A 16,131-nucleotide genomic window follows, 5' to 3' on the forward strand; every position below is an offset into this window, starting at 1 on the left:
TGAGTTTGGTTCTCAGCCCTGCATATAAATACACAAATAAATTAGTTAAATAAAGGCCCACTGACAACTAAAAAATATATTTTTTAAAATGCAGCAGGGGAGTTAGCAGGTGGTAAATTCCCTAGTAAAGTAACCACCACCCTACCCACCTCTTTATTTCACTCCTTGGATTTTTGCCGCTTGAGGGTTAACCTCGGAAAGCTGTAACTGGGAATCGTACATGTCCCCAAATACCTCGCAGCTTCTAAAGCTGAGATTTGTTCCTGGTTTGACCCTGGATTTACCTGAGCTCATCAGCGTGTCCTGTCATGTTCAGCATTTGTTGGCTCCTGGCTGTCTGTCCTTTCCCCTGCCCAGGGCCCTATGGCCTCTGCCACTCAGCGGCACTCCCTGCCCTGCTCTCATTTTTTATATGTATTTATTTTTTCTGAATCATTTCAAAGTTAAGATTCTTAACAACTTCACGTCATAATACCTCAGTGTCCCTCTCCAAAAAATCAGAGCGTCTCCTGCACATCACAGTCGTCATGTCCCGTCCATCAAAATCAGCATGAAGCCTCGAGCGCCGTCCAGCTCCCAGGCTGCATCCACATCCGGTGCTCCGCTCTGCGCAAATCTGCCTAAGAGAAAGTAGGAGCGTGGCTCCTGGCTCTGTCCTGTCCTTCCGTTCAAGGACTTGATGCTCTTTCTCTAGTAGAGCAAGTGCCACCCAGAGAGGACGGTGACCCTCTGTCATGTGCCACCCTCAGCACGGGGTGGCAGGCCCTCACCCTCCACTCTTGCTGCGCTCTCTCTAGATTGACGTGGGCACATTATTTTGGATAAAACTTCTTTTGTTAGGCCCTAATACCACCTTTCTCATACGGACATAAAGAGAGTTTTCATTTATAATTTAAAGTGTGTTGAGGTTACATAACGTAAAAATCACGAGACAATAAAGGGTTTAAAATGTGGCCCACACTAAACCCAGCTCCCACGGCCGTGGGTGCACTGCCCCTTGGGAGGCCTGGTGCAGCCCTGCCCTCTCAGGCTTGCCGGGGGAAGCCCTGCTTCATCGTCAAGCACAGTGTGTGAGAATCCATCAGTCTCTCCCACTTTCACTTTGTGCAAATGCCTTTATTTTTAAAATTATGTACATCCTAGGCAGGTTTTATTACGTGTGTTCCTCTGTAGCCACGCTGGCCTGTTTGTGTAGCCTAGTGCAGACTACGGCCCCACCACGTCTCCTGTGTGGCGCGTTCAGGGCTGATTTACAGAGAGTCTAGCCCTCCTTTTTCACGTTAAAAACACCCTTCATGGGCTGGGGAGATAGCTCAGCTGGTAGAGTGCTTGCCTCGCAAGCACAAGTCCCTGAGTTCGAGCCCCAGTACCGCAGAAAGAAAAAAGAACACCCTTCACAGGAGTCTACTTTAAATCTATCCACAGGCGTCTTTCTTTATTGCTGTTGATGTCCTGTTTATCAGTGATCAGAAAAGATCCAGTCTTGTGCCTCCTTTCGATGCCCTGTTGAAGGGTGGTACCCTCTGACCTCCCGTAGCTCATGACCACCTGACAGGCTAGCGTCTGGGAAAGGGAGTGGCCACATGAGGTTTGGGCTTCACAGGAGAAGGCTCCCCTAGTGTTGGAGAAGGAGTCTGTGCGGGCTTTGGCTGTAGGCGGGTGTGAATGCAAACCCACCTTTGTGACCCCCAGGCCCTCCCAGATCTTGCTTCTAGGGGGTTAATGAGGGAATGGTGGAGAGCTGGGCTCTGGGCCTGGCACATACGTGCTCAGTGAGTATTTGCTGATGGATACGTGAGTTAGCGATTACCCTTACGTTTGCCTGCGGTTCTTAGGTTAGTATTGTTAGGCTCCATCAGGACAGGACATGCAGAAGAACTTGACACCTCTCCTAGAACAAACGTCGGTCTTTCCTCTTCACCCTTCCCCTTCTCCCAGTGATCACTAACTGCCCTAAATTACTAATTAGTGCTTTCACACTTAAATAGTGGCCAAAATTGATGCCTATAATTCATACTCTTCCATTCACAAGTTACAGAGATCCAACTCAAATTAACTTAGGCACCAAAGAGACATTGGAACAGTGTCCAAGTAGGAGGCCAGGGCTCCGTCCCTTTCTCAGCCGGCTTTCTGCTGTGCCAGGTTCATCCTCAGGCCAGATCTTCCCCTGACATGTAGGGTGGGCTGCCAACAGGTGTACAGCTTGCAATCTACTGTGCTGGCATCTCCAGCAAGAGAGAATTCTTTTCTGTCGTCCCTGAAGAGGTCTGGCCTGCTGCTCATTGTCCCTAGGTAGGGAGGGGGTGGAGGGCAGCCAGCCCAAATCTAAGACTAAAATGGAGGGGAAGTTGGCAGTAGGAAAAGAATCAGAGCGTCCAGGCAAGCCAGAATGAAGTGTGGCTCATGCCCAACAGTGGGACAGTGTGCCTATGAGTGTGCGTCCTCCTGCACGCGCACACACACACGTACCTTGCCAGCCCTCACTAAGCTTGTCTAGTCAGGAGACTAGATTGAAATCTTGTTAAAGAATATGTACATACTTGCATGCATAAATATTAGTATCCTTGCAGACAAGGGATGATTCTTATAGAAAATATTCTTTATCTCCCATAGTATGTTAAATATATAGGAACTTATTTCATGTGGGTAGGCTGTTCATAAGAATGTAGCTTCATACAAGATTTATAACTATGCATATAGTCCTAGGTATGGAAATTATTTTTGGTTTAACTCTAAAGTTTCCCTGGGATGATTAAGCAGCAGCTAGCTTTATTAAACCTAAGTTGTGTGAGTTTGGGGCTATACTGAGGACAGATTGGGCATTGCTCACGCTCTACCACTGAGCTGCACCCTAGCCCCCTGGTTAGGTTTTGAAGACGAGCAAACTTAAGGTGATCATACCGTAGAGTTTTGTTTCCAGGCTGTAGGCTCGTGGGTGGAACTCCAGGTTACTGTCCCAGTACCAAGCTGGCTTTGAGCTCGGTGACCAGCTCCGCAGTGTGCTTCATCTGGGAAGGACAAAGCCCCCTTTTCAGGAAGTGACCAGCAGTGGCCAGCTCAGAAAGTCAGCCAGGGACTGTAGAGAAGGTGACCGGGCCAAGTTGGGAGCTGTTGAGGCTGCCGTGTTCCTTTGCCGTGGCTCTTTACCTTACCTGCAGCACCCATCTGGTGCTGGCAGACAGGGAGGCCTGAGGGGGCTGGCGAAGTCACGTGGGCCCTGAGCTGGCCACCTGGGAGTTGGCTTGTGGATACGTGGGGCTTCCTTAACTCTCCCCATTACTTTTGTGTGGATTTTCTAAAATAAAAGTGCTAAAAAGACTTCCCTTCTTTATTCGCCCTGAAGATCAAAATATGAAGAGCTAATTTTTCGGGTCCTTGGGGTCCTGGGTCTTCCACATTGCTCCTGCCTTTACTTCTCTTTGGCGTACTAGAGGCCCCCTGCGGACAGGGTGACTGTGAACTTGGCTGTGGTGCCTCACGCGCTGAGGGAAGAGCCATGGCCAGGAGGTGCCGGGCGCTGCTCTGGGCGTTTCTGGTCTTTTCTGCTGGGTGTTCCTGTGTCAGATCTGGCACTCATGCTTGCCCTGTGTGAGCTCTGTGGTGCTCACTGCAGGTGGTTATCAGTACCCCCATTTTACAGAGGGGCGAGTGGAAGCTCAGAGACGTTGTTCAGTGCCTGGGCTCACGCAGTAAGATGGACGGCCGCGTTGCCCGTACTATAGGTAAGGAGACCGTGTGTGTTTTCCAGCGGGCCTGCTTCAGGATGGCTGTGGGAATAGGCTGAGGAGTAACCTTCAAGTGATTTTACTTGTTGTTTTTGCCTTTATTTGAACATTAACTCCCCTATTATGTCTATTAATTTTATGAAGCAGGTTCACTGGACAGTTTCCCTAAAGTATGTCGACTTACTTTACCCCTTGACTACCATGTTGAGATGAGAGCAAAGCCAATAACACATTATTTTCTCTGACTTTTCCCTCTAGTACACGCTGCGCTGTGACATGAGGCGGTCTCTGCTGGCCAAGGACTTGACAAAGACCTGTGAATTCATTGTTCACTCTGCTGTAAGCTGTCTGAGGGCCCTGACTTCCTTGGGATCTGGCATTGCACCTGGTGTACAGCTAATACCTTAGCTACTTAGTCTTCGTGGATGCTCCAGAAGACAGGAGAAGCCTGTCAGAGGTGGCCAGCAGCATGAGCACCAGCGTGGCTTCACTGCCCCTGCCCAAATGGACGCCCATCTGCAGAGGGTGGTGCTTCTTCAGCAAAACCCGCCACCTTCATAATAAGCAATAAGCAGGCTGCTTTTTGCCCTGGCAGGGGCCATCATTTTGGTGCAACTTGGAAAATTGGTCAGGACCCTGAATGTTTGGCACGTACCCTGTAAGAACATACAAGCACACGAAGGGCTTTTGTGGTTCGCTTGTCCTAACCCTTGGCCAATATTCTGAAGTAACAGATGATCTTAAGAACTACCTTGGAGACCTGGGGCTGGGGCTCAGTGGCAGAGCACTTGCCTCGCACATGTGAGGCACTCGATTCCATCCTCAGCACCACATAAAAATGAATAGGTAAAATAAAGGTATCGTGTCCATCCACAACTAAAAATGATTTTTAAAAGCTGCCTTGGAAATGTCACAGAGAAATCCACTAACCTGTACAATTAATAGGAGTTAATGGTAATTCTACAAATGCCTTTCCGTGAGGGGAGTGGATCCCCCCACTGCTGCTGCGGTCCCCAGAGACCATCAGCACCTGCTCTCACTGTGACATGTGGTGACAGACTTGTGCCCACACTGCACTCTCTCAGTTACCTCTCAGGCTTTGCTAGGTGTTGTCTCACATAGAAGCGGCCATGCCTCTTCCCTCCCTGGCCTGCACCCTGCTCAGACCTCTGGTCAGGGCCCATCTTTGCCTCTTTCCTGGAGACAGCTATAGCCCAGTTCCCTCCTTCTAGTAGCTCCCTGACCCAGCAGTTCCAGGATGTTAGCAAAAATATTCAGGTGCCTATGGGAACTACCATAGGCCCAAGAGCTGCAGAGTGGGCATGGGGCTAGCGCTGCCTTGGGAACTTGTGCCTGAGACCTTCACCGAGTCGGAAAAACCCTTCCCATACCTCTGGGCAGGCTGGGGCTGGTGTGGCAGCTCTCAGGAGCAGGGGCTCCTGGGGCTGTTTGGGGTGGAGCAGAAGCCCACACACCCACAGTCCCTACCACACCTTAACCAGTGGGGGCTTCCGTGGGGTGTCGGGCTAGACAGTTTGATTTTGTAGAAAATTTGGGCTTGTATTTCTTTACTTTTTTTTTTTTTTTTTTTTTTTTGTGGTGCTGAGGATCGAACCCAGGGCCTTGTGCACGCAAGGCAGGCACTCTACCAACTGAGCTACATCCCCAGCCCTGGACCTGCATTTCGGTTATACTATCATGAAATGTCTGTGGAGTCTTTTAAGTAGTGATTATTAAGTAACAATGCAAGACGTAAATCTCTGTGTGTGGCCAGAATCCCAGGTGTCCTCTGTTCACATACCTTCTTGTTATGTTTTAAAGCTTCCAACATTTGTAGTTTCCCTTTCTTGTTAAATTTTAACTCATAGTGCTTAAGAGTCTCTTTCAGTGATAAACCATGTTGTATACATTTGTATAAACACTTTCAAAATATTTCCTTTTTTGTTTTGGAAGTTACATTGTTTAGATGGCCATTTCTCCCTTTTCCATCAACAGTCTTAAAATTGAAGTGAAACAAAATTTTTATGTAGAGCACCACCCCCAACAAAATGTCTTTTATATACTTGATAAAAAAATCCTAAGTTTTGTGAAGAATGAGCCCAAGCAGCTCCTTGGCAGGGCCGGCCCACAGTCACCCCAGACCAGGACCACGGAGCCCTTCTCAGTGGGATGCGCAGGCTGGGCAGCAGGGAGTGCTTCCAGGCTGTTTGTTGCCACATGGTCTCCAAGAGTCGTGTCTTTTGGATGAGTGGTTTCTCAAGAAGGCTAAAGCCTATAGTTTTCAAGGTAAATGTTTCTTTTTTTAAAAAAAATTTTGGTTATCGATAGACCTTTATTTAATTAATTTATTTATATGCGGTGCTGAGAATCAAACCCAGTGCCTCACACGTGCTCAGCAAGTGCTCCACCACTGAGCCACAACTAACCCTAAATGTTTCTTTAAATGCTACAAGGAAGAGCATTTTCAGTAAAGGATACACATGAACCTGTTAGGTTAACTCATATATCCAAGAAGAATATTCACTGGCTGAGCTCAGGGTGAGTGAGTGACCTTGGCACTTGCTCAGTGCCCAGCCCCACCCTGCTGCCTGGGTCCTGCTGACCGCCCTTCCTCTGCCCGCTCCCTGGGTCTCGCTGGCCCTTTGGATCTTGCTTGGCCTCTGATGGAAGCGGCTGGCAGGTGTGAGTGCAGCTTGGCTGTGGCTGGATTGTGAAGGGCTGTAAGGTGGAGGTGCTCCCTGTTAGCTGATTTGGGTAGCATCTACAATTCATGTACAGGTCCGACTCTTCCAGGTAGACAGCTGTGTGGCTCAGAGGCTGACAGCACTGGCCCAGGTGCCTCGTTCCACTTGCGGCTCTGCCACGTAGCCAGCAGGGCACTGAGCACTGTGCCTCACTTTCCCATGTGTGACAGGGACCGTCTGGGAGGTGTGGACAGCACCTCATGAGACTTGTGCCAGCTCAGCATGCAGTAGACCCTCCTGCGTTAGCTCCCGTTCTCAGAGAAGCGTTGAAGATGACATTTTCCATAGCACCACTCTGCTTCGCAGGCGTGATGCTAACGTTCTGAACCCATGAAGTGCCGCGGAGATCTCGACACCCCCCTCACACTGCAGGTGCAGAGATGAGTCCCAGCAGGGTGGAGGAATTCCACAGAGAGCACGGCAGTGCTTTTTGCAGAGCTGTGTTTGTGTCTGGAAGCCGGGTCTTTTCCTCTTGCTACCAAGGGGCTTCAGGTTCCTGATGCATTCATCTCTTTAAAGAGGCCACACCTTTTGGCCTGCAGAGCTCCTGAGCCCCTGGTCCTCAGCCTGCTGATTGTGGTTTTACCTCCCATTCCAGCCTCAGAAGGGGATGTTGACTCCGAGCCCTGTGGACTTTACCGTCACCCCGGAAACCTTACAGAACGTCAAGGAGGTAACAGGCTCTTGCCACTCCCTCAACTGCCATGGGTTCCTGGTGACCAGACCCTACGGTCCACTTTTGCCCAATGTCCTTTCGTTGGGGCTGAGCCTTTGGCGAGAGGATTGTCCCGGTACCCTGGTTCCTTGGCACTTTGGCTTGCTCTCATGTTGAACTCACTCCGCGGTTGCCTAGAGGAAGGGTGTGCTCCGGGAGTTCCTTGTTGGTTTGTGTTCTGCTCGTTTCTTGAGATGGAATCCTCTGGGTTGCCCAGCTGGCCTCCTACGCTGTCTGCTGAGTACCTGGGACTGCAGTGCCCACCACGGTGCCCAGCTTGCTTTCGACTCTTGGCAGGCATCTAGTCTTGCTGCATCGTGGCCCCATGCCCCGCGCTCCTGGCTTGGTGGCTGCACCCTTCATTTCCCACGAAGGCGTGCTCTGCCCTGGGCCTGGCCTCCTGTCAGCCTCTGCTGATGTTTGGTCTGCAGTTCCAGCATCCCTGTCTGGCAGAGGACTGTCAATAAGTGCTCTTTAAGATTCCAGCAGCTTCCTCATGGCAGGGCGTTTACCCCGGGGACAGAGAAGCCGGGGCAGCAGCCCAGCCTCACCGCATGCCACGGCAGGACCCTGCAGGCCGCACTCGCAGGCGCAGCCCCTGGGCCCTTCCTTAGCGGGTCTGGCACCGTGGGCCGCACTCCTCCAGTGCCACCGCTGCAGTTCCCCAGATCTTGTAGTGTTTTTTTTATTTTTTTATTTTTAGGTATCTGTCTCCTCAGGAAGTAGTGGATTCCTGTAGCTCCTTCCGGACAGAACTTGCTTCTTGACTAATTCTGCCTTCTGCCCATGGAAAAATACGGATTAGAACTGGGCCGAGGGCAAGTTTGAGATGACCCCATTCCTGGGGAGGTATAAATGAGGCAAATGGTGTGTCGTGGGTTTCAGAACCTTCTGGAAGGACACTTCCACTACTCTGTCTGTTCTCCATGGCTCCTTCTTGGCTCGGGATGAGTCGGGTTCCTGTGCCCCATGTCCAGGCCCCAGTGCTCCTCCCGACAGCCCCACCCTGTCTGGGTTCTTCGGCGTGTGGAGCAGATTCCTCTTTTTCTTGCTCTCGTTCTGGCGAGTGTGCGTTGGTTCTTGGTGGCGGGTTACAGATGAGGACCTGTGAGTGGTTTGGTCAAGGGGGCTGTGCCCCCACCTGAGTGAACTGGGCTCGCAGCAGAAGCACACACTGAGCTTCCCACTGAGGGCCGCGCGGGGAGCGGCAGGTGTGTGCGGGTGGCCTGTCCTCTGGGTGTTGGGCTGACTGTCCTGCACTGTGGCCACAAATGACTTGGGGCTCTGCCCTGTCCTGACCCTTCGCGCTTCCCCACCCTGAGATGTCCTTCTCCGGCCCCTGTGGTCACAGGCCTTTCGGGCAGCCGGGGGCACACTGTGGGCACCACCCTCCACCAGCTGCAGGTCTGTGGTGCCCGTGCTCCTCAGCAACCTTGGCACACACTTGTGTTTTGTTTCTCCGTGGGCTGGGCGAGCCTCCCCAGTGTGCTGCACCAGCCCCGCGGACCCCTTTGTATGTGCAGAAGGGCGTCCCTGCTGGAGGCCGGGGTGTTCCCGCAGCTCGGCCAGCTGTCATTGCAGGGACCTTGCTTCTTATTTGTAAATGAAAAAGATCATCTTTCGCTATGACAGAAGCATTCATGTTCATCGTTAGAAAAGAACACATAAATCAAAGTTGCTTATTTACAAAATACCATGGTGGGTTTTGTTTGTTGCTTTTTAAATAGAAAAGGGATTTGCTGGAAGGGTAAGGTGGCTTGCAGAAACTACAGGAAGGCTGGAGATTAGACTCAGAAAATAGTGCAGGTTGATTTTTATGTGTAGATGCTAATGTCGCCACCGGGAAGGTGGAATGGAGTGTTTGGCCTGTACTTCGAGGTGGACGTGGAAAGCGTTTCCTTTTTTCATCAGTTGCCTTAAAGAATTTTAATGTGAGCTGCTACTGCTTATTTTTCCAAACAAATGGCTTCTTTTACATGTAGTTGTATTTAAAACTTTGTTCTTAACCAAGACCTATTTAGAGGCTATATCTTTGGGGACCATTAGGTGGAAAGCTCCCTGCTTCAGTCTGAGATAAGTGCTGGTCACTTAGTGACCCTCGGCCCCTGTAACCATTGGCACTTGAGATGGGGCTGATCTGTGTTGAAATGAGCAGGAAGTTGAAAATACTCGCCTAGTTTTAAAGACTCTGTATGTAAAAGAGAATATAAAATGTCATTCATAAAATTTTAGATTGATTATATGTGGAAGTGATAACATTTTGGAAATACTGGTTAATTTTTTGTTTGTTTTTGCTTTTTTAATGTGGCTACTAGAAAAATGACATGTAGCTAATTATAAATTTTAGGTTACATTGTAATTTTATTTTTTTACTTTTTAAAAAAGTTTTTGTGGTACTGGGGAATGAACCCAGGGGTACTCCTGAGCTACATCACCAGCCATTTTTTTGTTTGTTTGTTTGTTTTGTTTTTTGGTTTTTTTATTGTAAACAAATGGGATACATGTTGTTTCTGTTTGTACATGGAGTAAAGGCGTACCATTTTTGTAATCATAAATTTACATAGGGTAATGTTGTTTGATTCATTCTGTTATTTTTTCCCTTCCCCCCACCCTTCCCACCCCTCTTTTCCCTCTATACAGTCCTTCCTTCCTCCATACTTGCCCCCCTCCCTAACCCTAACTCTACCCTAACACTAACCCCTCCCACCCCCATTATGTGTCATCATCCACTTATCAGCGATATCATTCATCCTTTGGTTTTTTGAGATTGGCTTATCCCACTTAGCATGATATTCTCCAATTTCATCCATTTGCCTGCAAATGCCATAGTTTTATCATTCTTTATGGCTGAGTAATATTCCATTGTATATATATATATATATATATATACCACAGTTTCTTTATCCATTCATCAATTGAAGGGCATCTAGGTTGGTTCCATAGTCTGGCTATGGTGAATTGAGCAGTATGAACATTGATGTGGCTGTATCTCTGTAGTATGCTGATTTTAAGTCCTTTGGGTATAGGCCAAGGAGTGGGATAGCTGGGTGAAATGGTGGGTTCATTCCAAGTTTTCTAAGGAATCTCCACACTGCTTTCCAGAGTGGCTGCTCTAATTTGCAGCCCCACCAGCAATGTATGAGTGTACCTTTCTCCCCACATCCTCGCCAACGCCTGTTGTTGCTTGTATTCTTGATAATCGCCAATCTAATTGGGGTGAGATGGAATCTTAGGGTGGTTTTGATTTGCATTTTTCTTATTACTAAAGATGGTGAACATTTTTTCATATGTTTGTTGATTGCTTGTAGATCTTCTTCTGTGAAGTGTCTGTTCATTTCCTTAGCCCATGTGTTGATTGGATTATTTACATTCTTGTTGTAGAGTTTTTTGAGTTCTTTATAGATTCTGGAGATCAGTGCTCTATCTGAAGTATGATTGGCAAAGATTTTCTCCCACTCTGTAGGCTCTTTCTTCACCAGCCATTTTTTAATTTTATTTTGAGACAGGGTCTCACAAGGTTGCTGAGGCTGGCCGCAGACTTGCAAACCTCCTGCCTCAGCCTCCTGAGTTGCTGGGATTATGGGAGTGTGTCACTACACCTGGCTACATATGTAATTGTAAAAGACATTGTTACATGTCTAACTTAGTAACTGTGATGTACTAAACTTTGAAGTACCCTCAGTGACTGGGACACGGCAGAGGTGCGGACTCCAGGAATAGCTGTCTCACTCTCTAGACTGTTTTTCCCACAAGACCTTCCCTCACTCTCAGTCAGCTTCCTGTCTATAGAGAAAAGGTCCAAATTCCATCAAGGCCTTGACGCTTGTGAAAACAGCGTCCTTAATATGCATGAGGCCCTGGGTTCAGTCCCCACTGCTGCAAAATAATTTCCAGTGGGGAGAAAATTTTTTTCATTGAAATAAATATCTTGGCTTTTCAAAATTGCATAATTGGGCACATTTTAAAGTTGATCCTTCCCTACTTGTGTGTGTGTGCGTGTGTGTGTGTGTGTGTGTGTGTGTGTGTGTGTGTGTGACTGGGTTTCATTTGCTGACTTCCTCCGACCTCCCACGTCTGACTGGCTGAGAGAGGTGTGTTCTGGACCTGAGTCTGGGCTGGCCTGACTGTTTCCTGACCGTTCTGCACGGTTGCGTGGGGCGCTGTGATCCTGTTGTGTGGCGTGGAACAGTCCAGTCTCCTCCCGTCCACCTGACAGAGGCTGTGACCACTGGCTCCCTGTCCTCCCATCGCCTAAGACAGGACCCCGTGCACCATGTGCCAGCAATCTGCTTGGTTTTCAGAATTCGTACCGAAGCAGCCATGTAGTGATTTCTGCTTCCCCTTACATTCTGATGTGTTTATTTCTATTCTAGAGAGCTTTGCTCCCCAAATTCCTCATTAGAGGACATCTCAACTCAACCACCTGTGTTATCACACAGCCACTGACAGGAGAGCTGGTCGTGGAGCACTCGGATGCCGCCATACGGAGCATAGAGTTGCAGCTGGTCCGCGTAGAGACCTGTGGTAAGGCCCCTATGGCTACAGCCTCCCGCCTTTGCCTGCTGCCCTCAGGCCGTCAGCGCTGGAGATGATGTGGGGGGAGGCAGGATAAGATTGTATCTCTTTTCTGCAGTAAATGTGTCTTAGTTTGTTTTGTGTTGCTGTAACAAAATACCTGAGATCAGGCAATTTATAAAGAATAGAGGCTAATTTGGCTCATGCTCATGGAGACTGGGAAGTCCAAGAACATGGTGCAGGCCTCTGGCAAGGGCCTTCTTACTATACCCTAACAATGAGGAGGGCAGTGCATGGTGAGACAGAGCAAGCATCCCAGAGATAACTCACTTCTGTAACAGAGCCACTTCCTAGACTGCCCACTTAGCACAGCCCATGTGGCCAGTCACCTCCTGAAGACGCCACCTCTGGATACCACAGACATGTTAATTTGGGACATTAAGTTTCTCACCCAGTCGTTGCAGTGTGTTTGAGCAAAGTGAAAGGTGGAGGGAGACCGCTAGGATTCCTAGACCTGGAGAAGGGCGTGCTGATGCAGGCGGGTGCAGTGTTGCGGGGCTGTCAGTCCGCGGGCGTTGAGTTGCTGTCTCCTCCACCCCAGGGTGTGCAGAAGGCTATGCGCGCGATGCCACAGAGATCCAGAACATTCAGATCGCCGACGGGGACGTCTGCAGGGGCCTGTCCATCCCTATACACATGGTCTTCCCCAGGCTCTTCACCTGCCCCACGCTGGAGACCACCAACTTCAAAGTGGGCAAGTAGCACCCCCTCAGCCCCGGGGACTGGGTTCTGGGAAGGTGTGGCCACAGAGAGGGCCCTTGGCCCCGGGAGCCACTCAGATTATTCAGCTCAGCACTCAGGCCTTGGGTCACTTGGCAGCTCACCACTGTGCCGACCTTGGGGGCAGCAGTGGGCAGGCCTGGCCCTGCAGACTCAGCTCAGCACTCAGGCCTGGGTCACTGTGCCCACCTGGGGTGCAGCAGTTGGGCAGGCCTGGCCCTGCGGACTCAGCTCAGCACTCAGCAGTGACCATGGCTTCCCAGACCAGAGTCGGGTGCCACACTCTGTGAGGGGCTGGCAGGCAGCAGGAGGTGTGGAAGGGGAGGCCAAGGTCGGTTCCTCTGCTAGGGCGGGAGTGACGCCTGGGGTGAGGTCAGTCAGCAGGGGCCCCAGGCCCTCTGCCTTAGGCCCCTGGGCGTTTTCCCTGAATCTGTGTGTGAATGTCTGCCGCAGATCTGAATCTGGCACGGGCAGTTTTCGATCCTGCTTTTTCCCTTCACATACCATGAGCATCTCTGGTTTTAAATCTTACCAAACATTTTTTGGATTTGTGGGTTCTGTTTTGTTTGAAGACAGGGTCTTGCCATGTCACCCAGCCTGGCCTTGAACTCTGGGCTCAAGTGTTCCTCCCGCCTCAGCCTCCCGAGTTCTGGGACCACAGGTGTGCGCCACGTCTGCCTGTCCCTCCTGTTGAGAGTCATCATGCTGATAAGGTTCAGTTGGGAGGTCACCCCACTCTAAAGAGGTGGGCAGAGGCAGTGCAGGAGGGTCTGCGAGTGACTTCAGTCCTGGCACAACCTGCAGAATGGTTGAAAAGGCCTCAGAAAGAGTCCCCGGTCTTTTCTGGAACACGCTCCTGAGCCATGCCTGAGGCTCACTGATAAACGTGTGACAGGGGGATTTCGGTAATGGCTTCCACTGTTATTCTGCTCCATTGAGAAGTGGGAACTTTTCCCCAAGACCAGTATGTTTTTATTGATGTCTTGTCCCCCTGAGTCATTGTGCCTTATCATTATTAGTCCAGTGAGAAACTTCAAAAATTATACTGTGAGTTCAAATCATTCCAGATAACTTAATAACTAAGGGGGAGTAGTTTCCTCACCAAGGTTGTATTAGGAGAGGGAAGGTTGGCACCTGCCACTATGTCACTGGGAACTACTCGGGTTTTCTGTGCACGTGCTGTGGACCATGAGCCCTAGGGCAGGGCTGGCAGTGCAGTTGGAGGCACAGTTTAGTATTTGTGGGATTCCTGGGTCCTTCTGTGAGATGTCACGTTGTAGTGAGAGCCTGTTTGGGTCAGGACACAGGGTCAGTCCACTGTCCCTGAGACACACAGGTGGCATAGTCTGCAGGTAAGACTTGACTCAAGCCAAGTACTACAGTTGGACTACAAAATCACATTTGTGATTATTGTCAATTAGATGGTACCTGCCCAAGTTACAGAATCCACAGGTGCCCAGAGACAAAGGTGCAGGCCATAGCCCCCTCCCACAGGCCAGTGTCCACACATGGAGGTGGCCTCTCCCAGAGCCCAGTGGCCTTCTGGTGCTACACTCCTTCACCACAGTGTCAGGCGGGTCTCTTCTTCTACTCCGTGGCACTGTGCATGTTATTTCCTCTTCTGAACACCTCAATTTTAAGTTGAGGAGGAGGATCTTGAATGTTGAATTGTTGGCTTGGTTTCCATACAGAAACTGCAGAAAGGTACAAATACTGTTTTTTCCTGCTGTGCTACGTATCCAGTGCCTAAATTTTTTTTTTTTTTTTGCATTTTTTTTTTTATGAGATTCACTAGAATTTTGCAGAGGAAGCAAATCCAGTAAAGTGTACTAAACACAGTGCCCCTGAATCTTCCATATAAAAATGCCCACCTCAGTCAGGAGATCCATGATCCTCTAGTCCTCATGCCTGATGCTGAGTCAGGTTTAGAACTTAAAAATGAATAGCAAATGGTCAGTGTGGGCCTCTGTAGAAAAGAAGTGACCTATAACTTGACCCAAGCCAAGTACTACAGTTGGACTACAAAATCACATTTGTGATTATTGTCAATTAGATGGTATTGTCAATTAGTTGGTTAAGTGGCCGTGGCCTTACAGAGGCCCTGAGGTACTCTTCCTATTGGCTGTGGGGAAGAGTTTGGAGCCTGTCACTATCTGTCCCTGGACTGCTTGGCTTTCATGAACCTGCCAGGCAGGTGTGGACACTGCAGTGTGGCCATCTGAGACCAGACCAAGTCTTAGGGAGAGGGACAGTGATTAGAAAAGACCAGGGGCCCCCAGGTAGGGAGGTCAGGTGTGAGCACTGTGTCCTGCATTAAGGCAGGAGCTTCACGTGTCCCCCTCTGCCTGCCGACCACAGTTGATTCCAGATGTGCAGGTCAGGCCTGACCTCAGGCCTGCTGGAGTGTGAGGAGCTGAAGGGGGACGTTGCTCAGAGCGTCAGGAGTGCCTGGTTGAGACCCGCTGTGCCAGTTGTTTCCAGCTGAAAACCACAGCCAGTGCCAGCGCCAGCCCCAACACAGGCCCCTTCCCGCTGGGCACCAGTCTGTCCAGCCTCACTTTCCTGCCTTCCAAGGACACTGCAGGAGGGCTGAGAGTGGAAGGGGTTGGTGGTGAGAAAGGCCCAGAGCAGCCCAGAGGCCACGCCTTGTAGTGTAGGTAATCAGAGCGCAGCTCACTGCTGTCACTGCTGTGGGGAGGAGGCTGCCACCTCACAGGGGAGGGGGGTCTGAAAAGACTCCAGCCACCAGTGTGACCAGTGTGGCCGAGACCCCGAAGCAGAGCCGAGCTTCTGCGGTGCGTGCTGGGCAGCCTGCAGCCCGCGCCTCTGCTGTACACCGCCTGGCACCCACGGCCCTCCAGCATGCAGAGCAGGGCTCCGCTGAGCCCAGGCTGCCAAGGAAAGCACCCCGCGTGCTGAGGGAGAGCCAAGCGGTCGGCGCGCCCTGCAGGCGAGATAGGTGGTGTCCACAGGAGTGACATGTTGTCCTGAAGACTGTCACTGGGGATTGGAGGCCTACCCAGACGCTGCAGGCCACTTTGGAGCTTGATTCCTTTAAGAACTGCAGGAAATGTGCACATAGAGCGAGAGTGTCCCTTAGCTGGAAGACCCCCAGGGCGTTCCATTAGGACGGGGGGACAGGGAGGTGGAGGCCTTGAGACCTGCCCCTCGAGAGCCAGCGCAGGCGTCACATCAGGGCAGGGACACACACCGTGGTGCCCTGCCCACCAGCTGCTGAGGCCGTCTCTCCCCTGCAGAGTTCGAGGTGAATGTCGTCGTGCTGCTCCACGCTGACCACCTCATCACCGAGAACTTCCCCCTGAAGCTCTGCCGGACATAGCCAGGAGCAGGGACGGGGGGCGACCGGGCGGCAGGCCAGCTGCTTCCCTGACCGTGGGCGGAACCGCGCTGGCAGCCCCGTGTCTTGTGCTCTGCATCAGAACCGAGTCGTCTGCTTGAGGCCGGTCCCTCCCCCCGGTCCTCTGGGCTTCTGCGCAGTCCCGGGATCACCTCACGGGAGACATCCGGGAACCTGCTCCCCTCCTGCTCACTGTCAGTTCCAGTAAAGCAGTTGTGCCTGCAGGTTGCTGGAAGGCGAGATCATGGGGACAGAGGGAGCCCTCCTAACCTGTTGGAGGACATAGCCAGGGGC

The 16,131-nt window shown here is 50.7% G+C and overlaps 1 protein-coding gene across 1 annotated transcript in view; it reads left to right on the forward strand.

Moving 5' to 3' along the window:
- Window positions 1-15,978, forward strand: part of LOC306670526 (vacuolar protein sorting-associated protein 26C-like) — a gene marked incomplete at its 5' end in the record, with an annotated part of 39,261 nt that extends 23,283 nt beyond the window's left edge. The window contains 5 exon segments of the mRNA XM_079155196.1: window positions 3,984-4,064; window positions 7,068-7,142; window positions 11,558-11,708; window positions 12,301-12,453; window positions 15,737-15,978. Of these exon segments, the coding sequence (XP_079011322.1) occupies window positions 3,984-4,064; window positions 7,068-7,142; window positions 11,558-11,708; window positions 12,301-12,453; window positions 15,737-15,819 (543 nt within the window). The 3' untranslated portion in view covers window positions 15,820-15,978.
- Between the last annotated feature and the right edge of the window lie 153 nt (window positions 15,979-16,131).

The sequence above is a fragment of the Sciurus vulgaris genome (genome assembly GCF_902686455.1).
Source record: "Sciurus vulgaris genome assembly, chromosome: 10".
Classification (NCBI taxonomy): domain Eukaryota; kingdom Metazoa; phylum Chordata; class Mammalia; order Rodentia; family Sciuridae; genus Sciurus; species Sciurus vulgaris.